Source organism: Peromyscus leucopus, chromosome 23 (genome assembly GCF_004664715.2).
Source record: "Peromyscus leucopus breed LL Stock chromosome 23, UCI_PerLeu_2.1, whole genome shotgun sequence".
NCBI classification, from domain to species: Eukaryota; Metazoa; Chordata; class Mammalia; order Rodentia; family Cricetidae; genus Peromyscus; species Peromyscus leucopus.
The window spans coordinates 5,249,058-5,273,706 of NC_051082.1; the positions used below are offsets into that span (position 1 = coordinate 5,249,058).

At 48.0% G+C, this 24,649-nt stretch overlaps 1 protein-coding gene across 16 annotated transcripts in view; it reads right to left on the reverse strand.

Moving 5' to 3' along the window:
• Positions 1-24,649, reverse strand: part of Git2 (GIT ArfGAP 2) — a 49,211-nt gene that overhangs the window by 7,551 nt on the left and 17,011 nt on the right. The window contains exons 8-17 of one of the 16 annotated variants that reach the window (XM_028854794.2): positions 18,170-18,215; positions 18,036-18,041; positions 17,142-17,190; positions 14,222-14,294; positions 13,870-13,967; positions 12,861-12,972; positions 11,025-11,167; positions 9,281-9,430; positions 4,582-4,830; positions 2,603-2,692 (exon numbers count right to left, since the gene is read on the reverse strand). In XM_028854794.2, the coding sequence (XP_028710627.1) occupies positions 2,603-2,692; positions 4,582-4,830; positions 9,281-9,430; positions 11,025-11,167; positions 12,861-12,972; positions 13,870-13,967; positions 14,222-14,294; positions 17,142-17,190; positions 18,036-18,041; positions 18,170-18,215 (1,016 nt within the window). Of the gene's footprint in view, positions 1-2,602; positions 2,693-4,581; positions 4,831-9,280; positions 9,431-11,024; positions 11,168-12,860; positions 12,973-13,869; positions 13,968-14,221; positions 14,295-17,141; positions 17,194-18,035; positions 18,042-18,169; positions 18,216-24,649 lie in introns of all 16 variants that reach the window. The other 15 variants (XM_028854797.2, XM_028854793.2, XM_028854796.2 and 12 more) reach the window with 15 other exon arrangements.

Below are 24,649 nucleotides of genomic sequence, written 5' to 3' on the forward strand. Positions count from 1 at the left end.
GTGACAAGATGTGGCAAGGACCACATCCTCTGGAGGAGTCTGGTCTGGAGCGTGTGGAGAAACCATCTCTCGGCGTTCATCTTACTGTGTGTGACAACCCCTTATCTAGAAATGAGCATAAGTCGATGCAAAATCTACACCCATTACAGATTGATTGCCTGTTTCCAGCCACCCACGACGGGGACTTAACTGGTGCGGTGGGAGAGTGTGGTGAAGGCTGCGGCTGTAAAGGCTTTGCTTAGACACAGGAGACGGGGCCGCCTCCTCCAGAACGGCTGCCAGAGGAAGCTGACTGAGGAAGTCTGCAGAAGGTCTGTGGTCTGGCCAGCTCCAAGGTGGGGCGCCTTCTCTGTCTGTCTGCCGAGTTCCTTCACATTTCCTCCTGGACTTCCTCTCCCCCTCTGAGAAGACACTAGGGCTGGCTAGTATCTACTACCGACTTTCTTACCCACTCCAACTCATCTGGTCAATGACCAGGTGTTGGCTTGGAACCTCGTGAGAGTAAAACCACACCTCTCTAAGACCGTCCTTACCTCTTACTGGGAATGTCTGGCTAATCTTTTTTTTTTTTTAATTTCAAACAAATATGCACACACACAAACACATGCGCGCACACACACACACACACACGCAGCTGGACAGTCCATTCAGAGCTGCTCCCGTGGGAGGAAAAGTCTAGAAGACAGGACTAATGTCCTCCGCACCTTCTATTTTGGATGTTGAGCAGAGCCCTGCTGTGTAGCCGGGTCTGTCCTAAAATTGTAATCCTCCTGTCTCCTGCAATCCCATGTCTCTACAGCAGATGATTCTGCTTCCCCTGATGTCAAGACGACAGTCAGCAATGGAATACCTTACCCACAGTGATCAGAAGTGCCAAGCTCTGTGTAGACCTCTGAAGAGTGAGCCACACCCCCGCTCAGTGCTCAGAGCTCAGGGAGCGCTCCTCCAGTGCAGAGGACAACCACCCGGGGTCAGTTACTTACGCACTAAGTCCTCCTCCTCCGTCGTCAAAAAAGCATACAGGATTTCAATGTAGCCAGCATTTAAGTTTATGAAAATTACTGTGAACATGCAGAGCCAGGGCTGTTAAGTGCTGCTCTCAAAGCTGTTAATAGAAAAGTTACCTTATAGCTGCTGTTTCTCCAGCTCTTTAACAACTTGCCGTTTCCTCTGCACAGACAGACCACAGAAACCTAACCTACGACAAAGCTGCAGGAGCTCGGATGAGCCTGAATGACTTCACCCATCACTGCACAAAACCATTCAGCAACAGGTCTTTTTCAAGGCTACAAAAACGCCATACATTTTAAAAACTACAAAATTTTATGGTGGGTAAGGAGGGCCTACTTGACTCTCATTAACAAAATTATGAACAAAATGGGGGATTTCCTTATTATTTTGCTGTTCTCTAGCTGGATTGGAACAAATCACTAAGTAGGCCGTCAGGACTCCTCAGAAGACTGCAAGTACCAAACAGCAAGACTTCTTTGGACGTCACCACTTCAAAAGGAAACTCAGACCTGGCTAGCCACGTGACCCTGGCAGCGGATGGGGTCCCTGCCACTCTGAGGGGTGGAGGGGACCCACCAAGCCTTGCTGGGGGAGGTACTCTCTTGCCCCCAGTTCCATCCCTCTTCTCACCCTTGCTCCAGACAGACTGAGCTAGAACTGAAGGGCAGGTCTCCACCACTTGGGCTCTACCCACAGCCTTCCTCAGAGGAAGTCATCATGCTCTCTGTATATATGAAAGCATTCTTTCTACATGGCGGTCCTTTGGGAACAGGGACCATAACACTTAACTCCTTTGCGTCCTTTAGCTGCCTTTCTTTCTTCTTCTTCTTCTTCTTCTTCTTTTTTTTTTTTTTCCCGAGACAGGGTTTCTCTGTGTAGCTTTGCGCCTTTCCTGGATCTCACTCTGTAGACCAGGCTGGCCTTGAACTCACAAAGATCTGCCTGCCTCTGCCTCCCGAGTGCTGGGATTAAAGGCAGGCGCCACCACTGCCCGGCTAGCTGCCATCCTTAAAGGTAGGTGTTGGGGAGGTGACCCCCTAGAGGGGTTTGATCATGTACTACTCTTCAGAGGGCGAGGCACACACCAGCACAAGGGTCTGGCCAATCAGTACAAGCAGACAGTTTAAGCCTATGGCCACCTCACCCCTCACACGCGACAGCAGCACTGAGGGCTGGGTTTGTCAGACATGACGGTGCCAGCACAGAGTAAGTCAGGACACTTTCGTGCCAACCCAAACACAACACTTTAAATAACTGCAGCTCCAAAAACCTAGACAGATTTGCCCTGTTATAGTTAACCAGCAGCCAGTTAAATGTTCTGTTTAAAAAGATAGTATGCTGAGAGTGAGCGCTGCAGGCTGATTCGTGACCTTGGTTAGACAGGTGAGAGGAGCGATGTGGAGGCTGAATTGCTAGGACAGATGTGCATGTGGCTGCTGCTGTGAGAAACCAGGAGCAAAGTGCCGCCGCCATTTCATGCAGGACAGAGGGCAGTTAGCAAGGGGCAGGGACAGGAGGACCAGGGCCCAAGCACAAAGCGCCCAGGAGCACTGCCCCTCCTCCAGGGCAGACCATTCAGAGTGTACTTAACCCTTCGGGCGCTTTCGTCCCTGGACCAGGAAAGTGTGGAGGGGAAGGAAGGCAGAGACGAAGAGGAGGTCACAAGTGCACTCCTCCCGATCTGGAAGTGGAGAGAGAAACAAGCTTGGGAAAATACAAAATAAACCAACGGCCCCCTCCCACCCTGCGGCTCATCACACAATAGTCCCATGAGCTCAGTGACAGCTGGGACAGCTCCTGAGAGGCTTGGTGCCTGCTGGAAACCACTCTCCACGCAAGAGGCCACTTCTGCTGGAGGGAAAAGACAGCACAGCCATCAGAGCTATGCTCGGCGTATGGTCAAAACCGGCAGCGCCTGCTGTTAATGCACAGCCTGCGATGAATGACGCGTGCTCTCCAATCAAGAGGGGCAATGAGACCTAAGTGCTGTGGGTGACGAAACTGGTGCACCCCAGCACGCCAGTCTTCAGTCCTGCAGACACAGGACAACACGACAGCCGTACACCCTGACGTCCTCCAAAATCAAGTACGCTTGTAATTACCAAGGTGGGCTTTCCTAAGTTCTGTTTTCGGTTATATGAAAATTAGATTCTTTTTCACTTAGTTCAAAGACAAATATATTGTCTTCAAGCATTAAACCAAATAAACAGAAGTTGAGAAATGGACTCCTGGTTACATACAATACTACAGCTTTACCACTCTAAAGCTGACAAAATTAAAATCAGTTTATTACATTTTTTTTTTCTTCTCGTATTTCAAGACAGGGTTTCCCTGTGTAATTGTCCTGGATCTCGCTCTGTAGCCCAGGCTGGCCTCGAACTCACAGAGATCCTCCTGGCTCTGCCTCCTGAGTGCTGGAATTGAAGGTGTGCGCCACCACCACCTGTCTAGTTTATTAGATTTTTATCATTTACTTTGCATTACCCTAAGGATTTTTTTTGAAACTCTATTTTCCAAGAAATAATTTTGACACTCAGAACAACTATGACACTCTGAAGGCAGTGTATGCTCATGGCATTCTGTGAAAACAGACAACTTCATAATAAACCAATCCAGAAGAAAGAGCATTTTAATGTCTGAAAACAAAACTTGCATACCAATTTGTGAGTCACTGCAAAGATCGTGAGAACCTGTCACAGAGCAGTCTTCAGAACTGACACTTGTGGGGTAGATGCAGTTTCTATTATTTACATCTTTTTTTATTTTTTTTGAAGATAAGCTCTCCTCATATAGTCCAGGCTATCCCCCTGCTTCAGCTTCCCGAGTGCTGCTTTCCTTGCTGCTTAGACTGCACCTTTATGAAATGACCGAGCCATGCTAATAGCTGTGCTGAGGTCAGTGAACAGGGCGCTGAAGCCCAGAGTCTCAGCCCATGGATCATCTTTGATCCTAAGTGCTACAGTTCATAGAGGGGCCTGCCTCTGCCTACCCTGCTGGGTTCCTAAAGATCATCTTAGGCAGGAGTGTTCTGCTGGCATGGCTGTGTGGCACGTGCATGCAGTGTGCCCTTGGAGGCCAGAAGAGGGAGTCAAATCCCCTGAACAGGGAGTTGCAGACAGTTGTGAGCTGCCATGTGGGTGCTGGGAAATGAACCCAGGTCCTCTGCAAGAGCAGCCAGTGCTCTAACCATTGAGCCATGCCTCCAGCCCCAATCTCTGCCTATTTTGAAGACAAAGACATTTCGGCTGGGGACCTTTACAATTGGCTTTTGTTTGTGGAATCAGGAAGGATGCTTTACATAAAAATTGTCAACAGAGGCTGTCTGGGAAACACACCACAGAAAGAGAGGAACTGAAGGGGCGGGGCTGAGCAAGAGCCAGAATGCCCAACCCAGCCCAAACATTTCAGCCCACAAGCCTGTGCGCACGCCCATGGCACATTGGGAGCACTTGTAGTCATGTCCACTCAGCAAACCCACGGCACTTCTCAGAGCCCAGAGATCACATGGTCAGAAGAGAAGCACGCAGTCAGAGCACACAGTAGGGACAGACACACCACGGGGCTACTTACATGAGCAGGGAAGGGTTGAAGTCTCGTCCTGCTCTCCTCAGGGCGGTTCGCTTCCCCCAGTGGGAGGTATGGTTTCTGACCTGATCCAGTCTCATACATGGACATGGGCCTACTGCCCCGGGCCGATGGCCGGCGCTTTAAGGACGGGTGGCTGGAAGTGTCTGGGTACTCAGGGCCAGTCTGCACCTGACAGGCATTGGTTGTGGCCTGCTTCCTGAGGCTTGAATTCTCACTCTGGAGTGTCTGAAGCTGAAAGAAATGTCAGGCAGTGGGCCTGTGTTTTCGCACAGTGAGCAGACAAAGCAAACATCAAATACATGAGCACAAGGCCGGCCTCAGGCGAACAGTAAAGCTAGCTGGGCTGCAAGTGGAAGCCCTAACTCTCCCTCTGGAGTGACCCACTTTTCTATCACACAGGCTCACGGAAACTCAAGTCTAACCACCTAAAAAGTTGTCTTGGGGTGGGGCCAGAAACATCTGCAGACAAGCTGTTTCAAGGACGAAGTTCAGAGCGTTAACTCGATTCTTTTTCTGTGACCCCTGAGCATTTGCAGATGGGAGAAGTGACGGCAGACACCACGGAAGCAGGACAGAGAAACCATAGCTGCTGTGCGAAGCAGGAAACAGAGTGAGGTTCAGTTCAGGAAAAACCCCAGCGCCTACTGCTTTCTAAAGACCCAACAAGAAAAACTGGGATAAAAACTTGTATTGCACCGCACTCTTGATATTCCAAGCACTTTCAAGCATGTCTTTCAAAGAGTATGAGGGAACCAAACCATGGTGAGTTCGCTATATTCCCTTATCACAGAAAACTGACAACCTATTGGACTACATTAGCATCTTCACATGAAGGCATTCCACGGGGCACATGTGCTTCTCCTGGTGACCAGTGCTCTGCCAGGGCTGGTGCATCCAGCCTTCCTGTCATTGGCCCTGTCACTCAAAAGCCATGCCGCCAGTGATGATGTGGCTCTAAAGGAGCTAGCCTGCCTGGTGGCACCTGGCTTTGGTCAGACACTGACATCTGGAGGCCCCGAGTAATCTCCATGTTCACATCTAGGCTGCTTCAAGGTGAAGAGAGCAGCAAGGAATTGTGGGGCTGGCGACTTTAACCGTATCCATGCTTTCTGGTGCTTCCCTTCTGTATGGCAACTTCCCGACACTGTCTCAACTGCCTCCTCTTTGACAGAATGGACCTCTGACCAAACTGCCCTCCATCGACAAGGTTTAAGTCCATAAGCAACTGTGTCTGCCCCAGGAGAGCCTTACTTTCCAATAGCAAGCTCATGCAGTATTAGGAGTTAACTTTCAATTTTTATTTAGAAAGCACACATCTGTGCAAAATACACCAATAGTGGCCGGCCCTCTTCATTAATTAGCATCGTTTCCAAGCAACTGTTAAATGTAAAAGGTCAGACATAAATCACACTACTTTGCCAATTCTATTAAAAACTGTATCTAGCTGAAATAAAATCGATACATACTTTGCTATATAAACAAGCCCAGGTCTTTGTATCAGAAGAGCCACACTTCCACAGAAGCATGGCTTCCTTGCCTATCTCTGCAACCTCTTCTTCAACCAGAGCCTCCAGCAATCCTTGCATTCCAGGACACAGGTAAGTGTGATTGGCCTGTCAGGATTATGAACAAGGAACTGGGTGGCCTTCAGTGAAATGGCCACAGTCCAAAGAGTGAAGAGTGTAAGTGACTACGTGCCCAAGTGCCATGCGCATGTCTGTCTACATTAAAAGCCCACCGTGGCGTCTCAGACTAGGCTGTGAAATCAGAAACCCTCTCAACACTGCTGATGCCTCTGAAATGTCAAGTCTGGGTCTTGCTAATTGTCTTCTGAGATGAGAACAAGTTCTTGGTTTCAATCGCCCCAGCCCCTCACACGGGATTTAATCCAGGGCCTCAAGCACAGAGGCACATGGTCTACCAGAGCTGTGACCCTGGCATACTGAGACAGAGTACAAGTTACTCAGGCTGGCCTGAACTAGTTCTTAACCCAAGAAGTCTATGAAATTGTGATTCTCCTGCCTTAGCCTCTGTAGTGCCTGGGATTACAAGGCTGTGTCAACTTAAAAAAAAAAAAAAATTAATTACTCTGTATTTACAAAGAAGATGCCCTTAGATAAACTTTAACCATGTTTATCTTTGTAAGAACCAGGCAGTGGTGGCACACGCCTTTAATCCCAACACATGGAGGCAGGAGGAGCTCGGTGAGTTCAAGGCCAGCCTGGTCTACAGAGTAAGCTCCAGGACAGCCAGGGCTACATAACACAGTGAAATCCTGTCTGGAGAAACAAAAAACAAAAGCTACACTGTTTGGAAAAAATATGGCAGGAAATAAAAAGTTACAGATAATTCAATAGTTTCAGAAACCAAAAGTATTTGTAAGAATGGAAAAGATAATCAATGAACAACGGTCCTGCTCAACATCTCCTTTTAAATGTCTGTTTCTTTCTTTGTGTGCACATGTGTGCACCTAGGTGAGTGCACACCACGGCACATGTGCAGACGTTGGGGTGTTGGGTCCTTCCTTCTACTGTGTGCTGGGGGGGGGGGATGACTGAACTTAAGTCATTAGGCTTGGTGGCAAGTGCCTTACCCATCAGCCACCTCCCCAGTCTCTGTTCTACATTTCCTAAAGAAACTCAAGACACCTGCTTTCAGAGATATGGATTGCCTCCAGAAATTAAAATAAAAACAAAAAATGACTATGCACATGGGTATGAAGTGTGAGTTGGGGTGGTCAGAGGACAACGTGGCGGAGTCCTTTCCTGCCTCTATGCAGGTGCTGGGACTTGAATGCAGGCCGTCAGGCTTCTGCAGTGAGTTCCTTTGCCCGCTCAGCCATCACCCTAGCCAATTTTAGTTTTCCTTATTTTTTTGCATATGTGTGTGTACCTTCCTCAATCGCTCTCTCCCTTACCTATGGAGACAAGGTGTCTCACTGTTTGGTCTAGCCTGGCTAGTGGCTTGCTCTGGAGAACCCATCCTGCTTCTGGTGCCCGGCCATTGAAAGTGGACCGCTGTGCCCAACTTGGCTTCTCACATGGATTCTGGGAGTGTGAACTTCAGTCCTCACCTTGCCTGGCAAATCTTCTACCCACTGAGCCATCTCCCAGCACCGTCTGATGAACTCTACAGACACTGAAAGGAGAGCTATAGGAAAAGGTGATGTCTGACAGAGTGCTCTCTACAAAGGCCAAGTTTCAGAACAAAGACATCACTCCAAGAAAATGACTTGTGTGAGGACACATTAAACTACATCCTTGTGTCTCAGAAAAGGTGGAGGAAATGCAAGTCCTGATGTTCCAGCAAAGGGATCTCAGCCTGTTGGTCTCCATTGTGCACTAGCCTAGATGGGGCTGTGAGGCAGGCCTGAGCACTGGTCTGTGGGGGCTGAGTGATCTAAGGCATTCTCACCCTCTGCAGTACAGGTATGGGACCACCCATTTCAAAGGGTCTCACAACCTTAATCCCAGCAAGCAAGAGCTCGATTCTCTGGCTTTCCTTTAGGAAGAGCACCTGTGACCTGGCCTTAAAAGTTTTTTAATCTGAAGCTGCATGGTGGTGGCGGTGCCTTTAATCCCAGCACTCGGGAGGCAGAGGCAGGTGGATCTCTGTGAGTTTGAGGCCAGCCTAGTCTACAGAGCGAGATCCAGGACAGGCTCCAAAGCTACACAGAGAAACCCTGTCTCAAAAAACCAAAAAAAAAAGTTAAAAAGTTTTAAAATCTGAAATAGCATTCTTTGACGGCAACATAAAAACACAAACCAGTCTCTGGTTTTTCCGGGTGCAGAAAAAGCTTGTTTCTCAAGAGAACCAATGAGTGCAGAAACTACAATCTGGGGGTGACGCTTGTTGTTCTCAATGTCCCGCTCTCACCCACGCCCCACAACCAACCACTCCCACAGGTAAACGCACTCACGCAGTTCCCAGGATCTGCCAATGTCTTTGGGGGTTGGGACCTACAGCTTGAGAACCACTGCTCTCGGGGACTAGCTAGGAATGTGCTGACCACAGGGGCTGTCGCTCCTTGCTAGTACAGGGGGAACGTGTGAACTGAGATGCTGGAGAGGGCTTCAGGGTAGCGGTCAGCCAGTGCCAACAGAGAGTGCACCTTGCATGGTGTGTGATAGACCTCCATGCTGATAAGCCCGCTCTTTTGCCTTCTTTGTCTGCATGGTGTGATTAATCTTTGGAATCAGTGACTGGAGTGTGTGTGTGACGCGGTGTCACATCCAAGAAGTAGCTTCCAGACTCCCAGGAAGCCCAGGACAGGACAAAACTATGCTGCCTCACACAAACTAGGCTATTTGTTAGGTCTCTTGAGTGGAGTTTACTCTGGATGCATTTTTAGATGCAAATGATGCATTTAGAAGCACACACTGAACTATATCCCCAGGCAAACATGAAAACTGAACCCAGGGCCTCATGCATGCTAGGCAGATGCTCTACCACTGAGCTACAGTCCCTAGCCCTCCTCTGGATGCATTTCTAATCAGTAATATTTCATTTCAAACATCCACACACATCCTGCTTTCAAGAAGACAGCTTTCCTTGGCCCCCGGATCTCTAGGTCTGCTACAGTCAATGTTTCCCTTCCCTTGGCACACTCATGGTGACTAGGGTTCTCCCTTCTACTCTGGGGTCAGTGAGTCAACCATCCTGGCATTTATGAACATGTTACCTTTTTCTGCATAATTCTCAGCTCGTCACTCAAGTTGTTATTCACCTTCATTAGCTGCTGTATCTTGGCCTCAGAAGCCACTAGGGCGCTTCTGACCTCCATAAAGTCCTGCACAGTGACTGGTCCATCTGACAAATCTGAATCTAGGCTCTAAAAATAAATTGGGGAAAACGTTCACAATCTGAGATGATGATGTTAAAGACTACAGCTAAAAAATCTCAATCTCTGGCCATGCCAGCTGAACTGCAAAGTTAAACCAAATGAGAAGCAGGGGCCCTATAGTACTTTTGACTTTGAAAGCCAGAATTTCCTAAAGGAGCAGGTAGGGAGCTGCAAACCTATATGGACACTGACTGTCTAAGGTTTGTCCTGACTTGCACACATCTTCCTTGCTAATTTAAAAACCCATTCTTTCAAGAATTCATTCATTCCATACTACTTCCTGAGCATCAAGCGATTTCCAGTGAGTGGGATGTATCAGGAGAGAAAATAAAGACTGCCGCTTCCATGGTGTGTGTGCCCAGTAGGTGAGAGGGAGGACTAACGTGGAATCACAGCAGGGCTGAGGTGATTAGTGCTGTGGAAGCAACAGATACAGTGGAGCAGGGGAGGGAGAAAGCTGGACCAGGCTTCATGTTAAGGTGTTGGGGGATCTCTAAGTCGTGTCTGAGGAGCGGGGGCATCAGTGAGAATATCCAGAGGAGAAGCTTCCAATCAGCAGCAGAGCTCAGCTAGAGGGAGCCGAGGTTTGGAAGAAGAGTGGGAACCTAGTCATTCAGTGGAGGGTCTAGCCCGAGGGTCTGGGAAGGACCTTGGCTTTCACTGGCAGGGGTATCCCTTCTGCCAATGTGAGGTAGCAAATGCTGAACACATCTCTGTCCACCCCCCTGCTTCAAGCTATCTCCTTGCTCAGTATTCTAGTGTCTGTGGAGTGCCTCTGGGGGTCAGTCCTGGGGCTCCAGCCTGCAGTGGGTGGGGCCTTCTCTCATGTTCATAGTACAGTGCCTCAGTTTCTCCCACTGGCCCCTCTGGCCTAAGCCCTGAGGGAGCTCTGTGGTCAGCCCTTTCCAGCGTAAAGCTTCTGGGCTCTGCACTGCCCTCTAGGCCTCAGTCCTCCGGGGTGGTGTCACAACCTCTGCGCTGTGTGACCAACCTTTAGGCTGGTCCTCCCCTCTGCCCAGCCCTCTCTGCTCCATCTTCTTCCTGCTTAAGATCCCTACGCTGTCCAAGCCTCCACCCTTGGTGCTCGGTCTCTGCCCCTCCTGGCTGGCTGTCCTTCACGACTCACACCACCTGTGTGGTGCACCTTTTCCTGTTACCATCCACTTCCCCAGCAGTGACCTCTTCTGGGGAAAGAAGAGCCTCATTGGAAGAAGAGCATGCAGAGAAACCACCTGATAAAAATTTGAGCACATAAAAGCTTCTGGTCATGCCCCATAAAACAGTCATGACACCAACAGGGATGACTTTTCATTTGCTTAATTTAACAGCATTTACTTTTTTATCTTTGCTTGTCTTGAGGTAGCAGGGAACCCAGTTTCATCCATAGCACCTTTGAAGGGCTAACCCTTGCAATTTTGCAGGCAAGTTTTATTTTTTTGCATGTGTATGTGTGCTTTTTCTGGTGGTGCTGGGAATTGAACTCAGGGCCTTGTTCATGTTTGGCAAGCCATTCAGTGTCAGGCCCAGTGGGAGAAGAAGTTGAAGAGACACCCGTCTGTCCAGTCTACGTGTGTCCTCTCACCTTCTGCCGGCTTGCCTTGCTCGCTCTGGTCTCCACGTCTGTGTCTTCGTCTGAGGCCACACTGTCATAGTCTGGCTGGTCGTTGTCCTGGCTCTCAGTGCTGTGCTGGTTACTGACGGTTCTCAGTATGAGTTCCACATTATCTATTCACAGAAGCGGGAAAACAATTTCAGACTTACAATCTATTCTTTCCTCCTAAAAACTACTAGGATGACTTACTGGTTTACCCATTTAAAGGACTGAAAGAAAATGAGAGAAATAATAACATTGCATTCTTATCCATAGAGGGCTAACAGAAAGCAAGCAGCCCAATGGATAGCTACACAGAAAAGGTCAGAGTCCCTGATCCAAGCCTGTAGAGAGCTGACCTAGGTCTTCTGCATATACGTTATAGCTGAGCAGCTTGGTGTTCTTGTGGAACTCCTAAGAGTGGGAGGGGCGGGGCTGTCTCTGACTCTTTTGCCTGTTTGTGGGATCCTTTTCCTCCTACTGGGTTGCCTCGTCCAGCCTAGATGAGATGGTATATTCCTGGTCTTACTGTGGCTTGTTATGCCGTGTTTGGTTGATGGCCCTGGGAGGCTTGCTCTTTTCTGAGGGGAGACAGAGTGGGGGTAGGTCTGGGGGAAAACGGAAGGGTCAGGGAGAGACTTGGGGTCTCCAATCTGTGGTTGGGAATAAAATGTATGAGAGAAGAAGAAAAAAAAAACCCGCTCGTCCACCCACTGTGGCTGGACAAGCTCGGGGCTACCAGACTCAGCCAAGGATGTGCTTTGGGCAAATACTGAATCTGCCGGTCAGGAGCAATTCCATGTGCATATTCTTATATGGTCCAGTCTCCTGACACTTCCCTTACAAAATCGAGACTACACCAAACCCTTAAAAATGTCTAATTTCACTTCCCATCACTAAGTGTTTCTGGAATGTTTGTGTGTTACTCTTGTGACTGCTTCTCTAGAATGTATTACTTAGCTGTTTCTAACGTCTGATATTATATACAACACACATGAAACATCTGGTCATTCCTCTTTAAGAGGAGGCTTCTTTTGAGGTTTCAAATTAATGCAGACTCTCCAGACTGCATCTTTACCAATCTACTGCACCTTCCCAGTCTTTATTCTTGGTTGAATTAACAGAACCACAATCTTGAACGAACAAACAAGAGGAAACACAAATTATTGTCTGCCTTTGGAGAATGTGATGCTGACTGGAACCTTAATTTTTATGGTACAAATATCTTGTTTAAGTGCCTCAAAAATAAAAGGCGTCATTTCTGTACACAGACAAACGGAGACTAGAGTTATGGGCCAGCTACGGGGAAGTGGGTTCCTATGTCTGCAGATGGGACTTGTGAGAGCTACTCCGAGACGGACGCTCAGCGTGCTTTACACTTCCCATCACAATGCTGCTTGCTATAGACACCTGACGTTTACAGCAGCATCCAATCACGCAGAGGTAGAGGGTTCTGAATGCAAGGGACAGCAGGGGAAATATACTATATTAATTAGTATATAAATATACTAGTTAAGGGCCGTCATTTTCTCATTTATGTCCTTTGTACACTTTAAATTAGGCTTCCGGGTTCATTTCAAGGTGCTAATTTTATGGGGAAATAAGTGACTAGGAAAACAATTACATGTAAGATAAATCTGAGTAACCCTTGATAATTCTGAAGTATTCTTTGTTCATCAGAGCTCCAACAGGTGGCTTCCTATCACAATAAATTAGCAATGAAACTCTCAGGATGGCTAGGCTACGTTTATGACTATCCATGACCCCGGCTCTGGACTGAACCATGTCTTAGAAGGCCCAGGCACACTCTCAGAGCTGGACACTTGCCTTTTGACCTGGACAGAGGACTGCCTTGCTGTCTCCTCTTGGCGTCACTGAGGATGTCGATGACCAGCGTAGCAAATTCATGGGCATTAAACCGAGCTAATTTCTGTCTGCCCTAGGGGGAGAAAACAATGGAAAAATGTGAGCGTGGACAGAGACAGCAAGTGCTCCACACTGACAGACTTAGGCTCGATCGCATTCACTCGGTCACCAGCATTCTCCACTTAACACCAACATCTGCTGTTGTGAGTCAAAATAAAATAGTTCTGGTAGGAGGTAGAGATCATTGCTGGACACCTGACTAGCACATGAGGCCCTGGGTTCCATTTCCAGCACTATCAGAATATAAAAACGTAGCTCTATTATCAATGATTTAACTTGGAGGTGAGTGAACAGTGAATCTGGAGGGAAATCTCCAAATTTCAAGATAAGGGTAGAGTGTGGATGTGGACTCCATTCCTTCAGACAGTTGTTAGTGGGAACTAAAACCCTCTCCTCATTTTCTCACTCCTCTGTCAGAGAGTGAGGCTCCCTTGAATGTTCTATTGTTACAGACAACACATATGGATAAATCTGCTCCCATTTTTTGGGAAATATTCTTAAACGAGGATTCCTTTGTACAAGGACTCACTACATTTGAGGCTTCTGACCCATCAGTAAACAGTCTTCCTCCTTCCTTTCCCACTGCTCTCCCCATCTGTCACGCTCTTGCTATGGACCCAGGCTGGCTTCAAGCTGGAGGTCCCAGTCCCAGCCTCCTGAGCACTGACGTCACACCCGTGTGTCTGTCACCTGCAGCCGCTCACAGTCTTGTCAGCAGCAGCAGAGCCTGTCACACCCCATCGCCAGCCAGTGTCCTTTACTATCTGTTACCATGTTCCTTTCATGTCTTTCTGTCCATATCCGCTTTTATTCATTCTCAAGTTGTCTGTTCACGTGTACACAGGATACTAACTACCATGACATCAGCCATTTCCCAAATAATATGAACTTTTCACACTGAGCCACTTGCCTGATTTCGTGTTGAGGAGTACTCAGGATTGACCGGAAGAAAGGGGACGACGGTTGTCTCGGTTACCAGGGTGCTGTGGTTTTGCGTGGCAAGCCAGACTAGCCGGAGGAAAAGAGCCAGAGACAGAATCTCATCACACCTGCGGTGCCTGCCACAGCTCCGTGGGGAGGCACGGCCCACACACTACGAGGGAGACGTGGGGAAGCACACTCCAAAGCCAACCCACACACAAGTACACGTCAACACACGGGGTAGGAGGACAGCAGCAACCGGGCAAGTAAAACACAGGCTGGCAGCTTGCCACCTCCCAAGGAGAGCAGAAGCTTAGAGAGAAAGCCGCGTGGTAAGTCACCTGCATCGGTCTCTCGCCTGTCAACTTCATCGTACACATCCATGGCAAGTTCTTCAAACAAATGATTACTTAGCTGAAAGTAAACATATCAGGGACACAAGGGACAAGAGTTAACACCAGGAGGATGCCTGTGGTGGGGTCACCCTCTCTCCAATGTCTTGTTCAAAGCCAGAGCCTAATGAATGCCGCCGCTGTCACCGTTAGCACTTCTCTGCCTGCTTACGACAGGCTACCAAGCGGCCGACGGGTCCTCACTCCGCTCTCACTGTGCCAGTCAGCACCCTAACCTCTGCTGTCCCAAAAGGAAGGGACCCTAAACCCTGGCAGGAGAAAGAAGTGAAAAGCTCAGGTGAGGAGGGCAGCTGATGGGTCGCCGTGGCAGAAGGTGAGGCTCTGGATCAGCCAGCCACTGTCGGGAGTGGGTAAGTATGGGGCCGCACGACACTTCTCAGCTAGGTTTCTTGCTGACTTTCAACCCCAGAGCTGAGCCTCTTTACCAAGCAAAGCAAAATGTGGCTCACGAGGGCACTGTGGGGTGCAGCTTACAACACAATCCCACAGACCAAGGTCCTCGCTGGCAGCAGCCAGGAACGGGGAGGACCATCAAGGTCTTCCCAACTGAGTCAAGAAGCCCAGCCAGGTTCTGGCTCTCCTGGCTCAGCCTGACACCCAGCAGCTGTGATTTCTTTACTGTTTTGTGCTCTGAGGGCAGATGCTGAATTTGTCACACTGCCACTCTGTTCCTGACATCTGGAGGGACATCCACTTGGATGAACTTGGAAGTCTTTTATTCAACAATTAAAAAACAAAACAAAACAAAAAAACCCTGGCTACAGAGACCCCAGAGGAACACAGGAAATGCCTGATACCAACTGGGTAAAAAAAAGCAGGGTATGAAATTCTGGTATACAATTTCCAGAAGAAGAAAAAAAGATACAAATAGGTACCAATAGGAAATAAAAACTGAAGGAAATATACCAAAATGCTGAGCCTGAGCTCACAGAGAGAGATGACTGAGGACGAGCACATCAGTCCATCAGCCTTTTCATTTTTCTATTGTACTCACATTACACCAATTGTTCTAAATAACCCCACTCCCACCCCCAAGAACCTTGCTGGGGAATATGAGCAAGTCTGGGAGCTCGAACATACTTGAGAATCATCCAGTTTCCACCTCCAAGGACTGGACTGCAAACTGTTTTGTTATCACTAATGGCAACATGGCCCACACAGCTATTTAATACCATCAGTGAAGACAGAATTTACTATTGTCCCATTTTACAGACAAGGAAATTGCGGAACAGATATCACTGGCCTTAAGACTTCAAAATGTTAACATTTAGTAATTTAAGAATACATTGGTTTTGTTATATTTCTCTCAGTTTTTCACAGGGAGGAAAGTGAGTATGAGACAGACACAGGGAGGGAGGGAAGGAATGAAAGAAGAAGAGAGAAGAGAAGGTGTATGGAGGAGAAAGGTGATGGGGCGACACACTCTGGCACTGGTGAGAGCAGCCACCTATGAGCAGCAGACCCTGGATGGAGGGGAGGTTCTCTGCTGCAGGGCTGAGGGGGAGCTCGGCCGCTGAGCCTGACATACAGCCTAAGGTCTGGAGAGCATATTAAACTCTGTCCAAGGTATTTATTTAATGCCTGTCCCATGTTAGATATTACAGACAAGCTCAGGTTTTCTGTGGCATCCAGCCCAGCCAACAGAGTCAGAAGGAGTCTCTCTGTCTGTTGTGTATAACACAAGTTTGCTTACAGATGACCAGTAACTAAAGGAAAGCACACACTCCCATCCTGCCTTGAAAGCTTGACATCTCATTTATCTTACTATACGGCCTCCTTAATTTAAGAAAGGCATTAAAACACACAAACACACAAACTGCAGATACAGAACACAGAGACACCAAACAAATTGCATAAAACACATTTATTTCACAATACAGTTAAATACTAGTAAGGATAAATTTACTTTATGTGATACTTAATGATACCATATGAGGCTCTAAAAGAGTCTCCTGTGAAAAGGGGAAGGAGGGGAAAATCACAAATCAGGGAAGTTGGGCTTTGCCTACACCATGGAGGTGTTCAGGCTCTGTACGTGCTAGAGAGATGGGAACTAGGGAGGCAAACACACAGGCCAGAGAGTCCTGGAGCAAGGCCCCACGGCAGCTGCTTTTGGCTTCCGAGAGCGAATCACAGAGCCACCCCAACAACACATGTACACCTAACCGGACGGGAAGTGACACTGTGCTGAAGGGTACTTAAAGGTGACTAAAAGAAGCAAGGGATCTTGGTTCTGATGCAGGGAGCATGGAGAAGAAATGAGGCATGAAATCTCACAAGGGGACCAATAAGCACCTGGCGAGGCTTCGTGGGAAAGCCTGACAAAGGCAAGCCTCTCTCCCAGGGCCTCTTCACACAGAGGTGAGTGTGCCCGACAGGCCTGGGCAGACACACGGGTCCAGACCGTCAGCTTCGCAAGTGTAAATTTAAAAAGCTCTGAGGAATGGCATGCGACGGGCAAGAGCCGTACAGCTCCATGGATAATGTACCAGACTCGATGCCCTGGCAGCATCAGCTATTGCTATTCCGCAGTATCCCATGGGACGAACGTAAGAGATGCCACGGAAGGGTACCCTACTCACCCTAAGAAATACCCAGAACTCTGGCAGAAAACAACATCCCACTACCACAGGCAGGGGCTGCATTTTTAACCCAACAGAGAAGAACATGGGTTGTGTGAGGCAGTCAGTGGACTGGAAATGCTCAAGTGCTTTGGGTCTTCATTGCTAATCACAGACCTGCCAGCCTACCTCTAATGCAACAGTCATCAGATACAACAGGCAACTCAGACCGATACTAGGGACCAGCAGGATGTCCATGCTGGGGTCCACTAGGAAGAGATACTCACAGACTGAAGCTTCTTCTTGGCAGCTTTTGCCAACTCAGACACATCCAGGCTGCTGAGGAAATGCACAAAACCATTAAGTAAGGAACTACAAGTTTGAACTCTCTACAAGATTAAGACACCCAAGGGATGAAAATACTACGGTTCATGGAACTGGCAGAACCAAGCATTCTGTAGCCGAGGAGTCACTGAAGAGGCTGAGACAATTTGGCACTGCCCCACAACTGAATGACAAAGGCTACTGTGCGTTCATCTCTAGGCCCTGGGGTATGGCTCAGTGGTAAAGTGTCTGTCTAATATGTGAGCCACTGAGTTCCATCCACAGCACAAAGGGAAAACAAGGCAAGGTAAAAAGGAAAACAGAGGGGAAACAGAAAACCGGGAAGACAGGAGCACAGCAGAACAGCAGTGACGCCCGCCCTCTGGCAGCACCAGCCCAGGGCTGCAGGGTCACGGCCACGGCCGTGACGTCATCTCACCTTACAGGTGGGGGCAGCGGGCTAGGGCATTTTCTTAGCTCGTGAACTAAGGATGGCTTTCTATCTTTACACATTTTGGGTAGGGAAGGAAAAAGATCTAAACACTCGAGTCTCAGTACCTGGCCCATTATCTTAAGTGCCCTCGGTACTCTCTGGAGGACAAACTGACAGCTCTGACACTCACAGCTCACAGAGCTTAACATCTCCCGGCCCTTGACAAAATAGTTTGCCAACCCCTGTTAGAGACCAGGAATATTCATCTCTTCCGACACAGAAACATCTGTAGATATAACCTAGGAACACAAAATACCAGGACAACTGGCCAAACTAGTGGCAGCACCCCTGGCCCCAACTCCTTCTTAGTGTATCTGTGATCTGTGCTCTTGCTAAGTGCAGTTTCACACGGTGGTTTACTTACAGCCGTCTTATTTCCAAAGTGTATAGCCATAAAAGAGAAAAATGTATGGGCTCTGTTAAACACAAAATATAACAACACACTGACATACTGCAAACCAGGGCAATGCTGGGTAGATAAACTGGACCGGTCCTTACCTGTCTGCCATTTGAGGAATTATAAAGTGCTGTCCGTTTTTGTGATCTGAAACAGAAACCAAAGTTTTGCTCATATCAATATTGAGATATAGAGAGGAGTGCCACCATTTTTATTTTCAGTTTTCCAATAAGTCAGTTTTCATAATCGTGTATCACGTGGGGAAACCGAAGTTCTGAGACTGGCTACAAGTTCTCTGAAACCTGTCTGGTTCCAGACATCACCGGGCAGAGAACCTGTGCTCACCCCAATCCTTGCAACTGATTAACTCACCCCTAGAACAACCGACAGAAAAATGCTGAGGGAGCCGGGTTAGCTCAGAGCAGGCTGTCGGCTCTGGGTGGCAGATGGCAGAGCTGAGCTGCCCCAAGTCTGGGAGAGGTTCAATGAGACAATCAGCGGCAAACAGCCAGGGCCGGAGCAGGTGTGCTTTGCATGCAGATCCAGCGCGGCTCCACCTTGCCATCTGCTGAGGGAGGGACTCTGCCCTAACCCAGATTCTAGAACAATGATTTGCATTCCAATGAACAAAACCACTACAAGAACCGATGCGGTTTTTGTGGACACTCAGTTACCCTCTTAGGCAGTGCCTGGAGTGGGGGCACACGGGGATGCGTGTCTCACTTGGGAGGAGCTCCATTCCTCTGGCAGCTCTGCTGCTCTGTTTGCTGAACAGCACAGAGCTGTTCAGAACAACGGGAGCTGGGCAGAGGGCCTGCGAGTCTGAGGTCCACCGCAGCAAGACCACGTCTGCTAAAGACAAACACTGCATCACACTGCAGCGTTCATCTGCACTTCTGAAACGGCTCGTGACCTACACTCGCGTGCTCGGTGTTTGTTGTCCCTTCGTCTTTTGCCGTTTAGACACTGTCTTTAAGTTCTGTGTTTCTCTCTTTCATCTTTAGGAGATGGTCTTGAACTTGAGTGTAGGAAACGGCCAGAGCCCAAGGAGTTGGCTCAATAAGTAAAACGTCTAGCTGTGAAAGCCTGACAAGCCCGGCCTCAGATGCTGATGGCAGCGGCACCCATGCATGCATACATGCATGCATGCAGCGTGCACACCTGCAAGGAGGTGGGAGAGGAGAGACTCCTGGAAGCTCATGGGCCAGCTAGGCTGGCATACAGTGCAGAGACAAGAAAGACTCTGGCTCAACAAAGTGGAGAGAGAGAACTGACTCCAGAACGCTGGCCCACGTGTACACACACTCTCACACACACACAGGCATGGTATTGCATGTCTATAATCCCAGCCCTTACGCTGACCATCAGTTCACATAGCAAATTAGAGACCAGCCTAAGTTAATGAGCTCTTGCTTCATTTCTTCTTCAAATTTTTAAATTTTTATTTTTATGTGCATACATGTTTTTCCTGCATACTACAAGAGTGCCTTGTGCCCACAGAGCCTAAAAGGTCAATAGATCTCCTGGAACTGGAGTTGTAGGCAGTTGTGAGCCAACATGTGGGCACTGGGAATGGAACCCAGGCCCTCTGCAAAAGCAGCAAATGATCTCAACTACTGAGCCATCTTCCTATTGCTTCCGCCCTCACCCTCTTTTAGACAGGGTCTACTGTGTAGTCCTAGATGGCCTGGAACTCAAGAGACCCTTCTGCTTCTGCCTCCCACATGCTGAGATTAAAGGTATACATCATCACCACCCAGTCAAGATCCTGTTTTCAAAAATATGAAAAAGAAATGATTCTTCCGAAGAAATATGACTACATTCTTTGACTCCGTCTCAAGAGATGAAGAGTCTTAACTGTCACTGCTGGCTCCTCTTATGGGCAGTCAAGCACTCAGACTTCTTATAGCAGGAGTATGTGGGAGGAGTATGGGCGAGAACCAGATCAGTGCCTAGCCCAATTGTCATCAGAGACCCACAAGCATTAGGCAAAGAGAGAGCCTAAATTGGAGATCTCCATCAGGTCCCTGCCCTTGGAGCTTGGGAAATCCACCAGAAGTGGGGAAGGAAGAACTGTAGGAGCCAGAGGGGCTGAAGACACCACAAGAACATGTCCCACAGAATCAACTAAGCAGGGCTCACAGGGGCTCAGTCCAAAGTGACAATCACAGAGCCTCTGCATGTATATTATGATCATTAGCTTGGTGTTTTTGTGGTACTCCTAACAGTGGGGCTGTCTCAGACTTGTGTGCCTGCTCTTAAAACTCTTTTCCTCCTATTGGGTTTCCTCGCCTAGTCCTGAGATGAGGGTTTGTGCCTGGTCTTATTGCATCTTATTATCCCATGTTAACTCCATATCCCTCAGAGGCCTGCTCCTTTCTGGGGGAAAGGGAAGGCTGCAGGAAGATGGAAGAGTGGAGGGAGAGGAAACTGCAGTCAGCATTGTGGAATAGAATATTACTTTAGATAAAGATGTGTTACCTTTATGTTGCAGAATATCACTTTATGTAAAGATGTGTTGTGTTTGTTTATGCTGCATTTGCTTAATGATGTAAAGATGTGTTGCTCTGCCTGCCTAAAGCACCTGATGATTGGTCTAATAAAAAGCTGAACAGCCAAGAGCTAGGCAGGAGAGGGAGAGGTGGGGTTGGCAGGCAGAGAGAATAGGTAGGACTCTAGGCTTCAGAAAACAGAGAATGAGGGAGTAAGAGAGGGAGAGGCCTGGGGCCAGCCAGGAAGCCATAGCATAGGACATACAGAATGAAATGTAAAAAGCCCCAAAGCAAAGCGTAGATGAGAAACAGGTTAGTTTAAGTTATAAGAGCTAGTGGGACAAGCCTAAGATAAGATTGAGCATTTGTAACCAACAGTAAGTCTCCGTGCCATGATCTGGGAACTGGCTGACGGTCCAAGAAAGCCTGATACAAGGATGTCCTGTATGAGAGAAGAATAAAGAAGAAGACACAATCCTTCCTCAGCTGCCCACTGCTGGTGCTGCAGATCTGTTGTGCCCAGCACTGTCCAGGCTGAACTTTAGTTTTTAAATGTTCTTGATGCACATTCTTATCAAAAATGTGATTTACAAGCCCAGTGATGGTGGCACGTGCTGTGCCTTTAATCTCAGCACTCAGGAGGCAGAGGCAGGCCGTTCCCTAAGTTTGAGGCCAGCCTGGTCTACAGAGCGAGTTCCAGGATGGCTAGGGCTACACAGAGAAACCCTGTCTTGAACCCTCCCCCTGCCCCCCAAAGAGAGAAGGAAAGAAGGAAGGAAGGAAGGGAGGGAGGTAGAAAGGGAGGTAGAAAGGGAGGTAGAAAGGGAGGGAGGGAGGGAGGGAGGGAGGGAGGGAGGAAGGAAGGAAGGAAGGAAGGAAGGAAGGAAGGAAGGAAGGAGAAGCAAATGTGATTTCCAAAGACTTCCTCCCAGTATCCGGCTCATCTTTTCACTCTCTAGTTTTTGAGAGCAGGAGCTTTTGGTTTCAAGGCTGGGTGTGATGGTGCACACCTGTGGTCAGGACTAGCGGGGGGGGGGGGGGGGGGGGGGGGGGCGGGGGAGCAGAGGACTGCATGACCTTGACGACAGATGCGCAGGACAGGGGGAGAGCCTCTCAGAGAACACAGCAGGAGAGTGACGACTTCTGATGAGGCACAGATTATGAATGTAACAGAACGAAATCCGAGAACTGTAAACCAGCATCCCAAGACCCCTCCCTCCTTAGTTTACAGCTGTAGGTCTTAGATCTCTGCCTGGATTATTCTGGTGTAAAGTTTTGGTGCACATGGAGTGCAGCGTCCCTATGTGGCAATACCATGTACATTTATGTGAGTAATGAAGGAAATAAGATTTGGAGCTGTTGATTTTATTCTAGGATCTTCCTACACTCTTAGTTTTAGGAATTTTCTTGTAGGTTCCTTGGGATTTTTCCACATAGATATATATAATCTCATTTGAGTGGGGAAAGTTTTATTTCTTCCCTTTTCAATCTCCATGGGAGGTAGAGTTTCTGGAACCTCACTGAGTAGGAGTGGTGAGAGCGGACCCCAGCCCCAGGACAGCAGCTGGTTCTCGGGGGCAGCAGCCAGGATCCAGTTAAGCAGCCCCATCTGTTTCTAGTTGGCTAACTCTTTTCTAAATTATGAATGGATGTTGAATTTGGCCAAAGGCCTGGTCTATACCCACTGACAACTGTGTAGTCTGCCTTTTAGTTCATCAATGCCCTGAACTACATTAACTGATTTTCTTTTTTAAAAAGATTTTTTAAAACTTTGTGGATATGAGTGTTTTACCTGCAAGTATGTCTGGGTTCCATGTGTGTACCTGTGTGGCCAAGGTCAGAAGACAGTGCCAGACGCTGTGAAACTGGAGCTTCAGATGGATGTGAGCTAACTTGTGGGTCCTCTGCAAGAGCAGCAGTGTTCTTAGCTGGTGAACTCAACTGCTGAGCCCTCTGCAGCCCGCTTCCTAGTTTTTGAACCTGACAGTTTCTTTAAGGGGATATGCTGAGGTATAAATTCAAATTCTTGAAAAACACAGTTTCACAGGGCTGGGAGCTCAGCCGAGCAGTCGAGTGTTTGCCTAGCATGCATGAAACCTGACCCCGGGGTTGGTCCTCAGCACTGCAGAAGGACTGGGGAGGAATGTGAGTGTGCATATGAACATACATGTAAGATTATGTATTTAGCTGGGCAGTGGTGGCGCACGCCTTTGGTCCCAGCACTCAGGAGACAGAGGCAGTGGATCTCTGTGAGTTTGAGGCCAGCCCGGTCTACAGAGAGAGTTTAAGTTACAGAGAAACCCTGTCTTGTTCCAATTTTAGTAAACGTGCTGCCGAAGTGAGCACAAAACCTTGTCTCAAAAAGAAAAAACAAACAAACAAAACAAAACTTGTTTATTTATATTCTCCTTTTTCTCGGGCTTTGAAAGGATTAGTGCATCTGATCTAAGTGGTCATATTTATGTGCACGGTTGTAATGTCTTCCTACTGTTGTTTGTAGTGCCGGGGATCAGCACAGAGCCTTGTACGCACGCGCTAGAGCTCTGCCGCTGAGTCACAGTCTCCGCTCCCGCTTTTCATTCTCCATTAACTGTCTGCTGTTAGTAAGACCCTTCTTGCTGTAGTCTGGTTGTTTTTGTTTGTTTTCTTTCTGGCGTGAATAGCCTTCTATCCATTTTCTTGATCTCTATGAAGCACTGGCCACGGTAATATTAATTTTCCCATTGTTTTCGGTGTAACAGTCCTGTGCTGGGCTAGCCATGCTCACCCTAGCTCCTCTGTGAGAAGACTGACTTGAGGGCTCCCTTCTTCTCAAATCCAAGTACTTAATGCAATAAACCTCCTGTAAACACTGTTTAACTATACCCCATGAACATCTCTCTCTGGCTCCCCACCTCCCCCTCCCTTTCTGTTTTTGAGACAGGGTCTTACTATGTAGCTCTGACTGGCCTAGAACTCACAGTACAGACTAAGCTGGCTTTGAATTCACAGATGTCCCAGGTGCTGGGATTAACGGCATGCACCACCAGGCCCTACAAGTTTTGATACTGTATTTTTATTTTCATTTAGTTGAAAGTACTTTTGAGTCAGGCATGGTAGTACAAACCTGTAATTCCAGTACTTAGGCTAGAAGGACTCTGGTGAGTGCAAAGTCAGCCTGGGCTAGAGCATACTACTTACTGTTCAGAACATGGCTTCCCTTGCTAAAGGTGAACTTCAAAAGCAGTATGTGAAGTCTGTGGTAAGGACTGTGCCTCTGATCTTCCTCTCAACTCCACTGGGTTCAGTACTCTGTGCAAGTGTACATGTGGGTGCATGTGTGCCAAGGCGTGAACGTGCAAGTCAGAAGACAACTTCCGGGGATTAGTTAGTTGTCTCCTTCTACCAGGTGGGTCCTGGGGTTTGAACTCGGGCTGTCCAGGGCCCTTGCCTGCTGAGCCCCCTTGGCGTCTCTCCTTTGGTTCTATTAACGCCTGCTGCATGTGATTTGGAGCATGTGCTGCAGCTGGGCATACAGACGTTCAGACTTGCATCGTCTTGGTGTAGGCTGACATTCTGTCATTGTCTCATGTCCCCTCTATCTCTGCTCTGAGGTCCACTCTGACCTATTCAGATCACATCTGGTTTATTCAGGGTGGTAAGGCCACAGGCAGCCTCATGTGGGCATAGCTCCAAAGTTGTTTCACACCTTTTGGTGATGACCCAGTCATGGCATTGACGCTGGTTTCTTGTATAGTGCACAGCTCAGCTTTTAACCCTTTCCTGCCACCACTGCTTCTAAATGCTCTGTTTAGGTCATTAACACTTAATGCAAGTATGGTTGTGTCTAGATTTATGTCATTTTATTACTTATTTTCTTGAGCTTCAGTTTTTTTTCCTATTTTCTTTTTATTAGTATTTTCAATAAAGATCTTTCAATTATTTGAGTACTACTTAACATTTTTCAATTTATCTCTAAAATCTTTTAAAAAGATTTGTACACATACATACATACACACACACACACACACACACACACACACACACACACACACACACAGGTGTTTTGCTTGCATGTATGTCTGTTGTACTATTTGTGTGCACCGAATG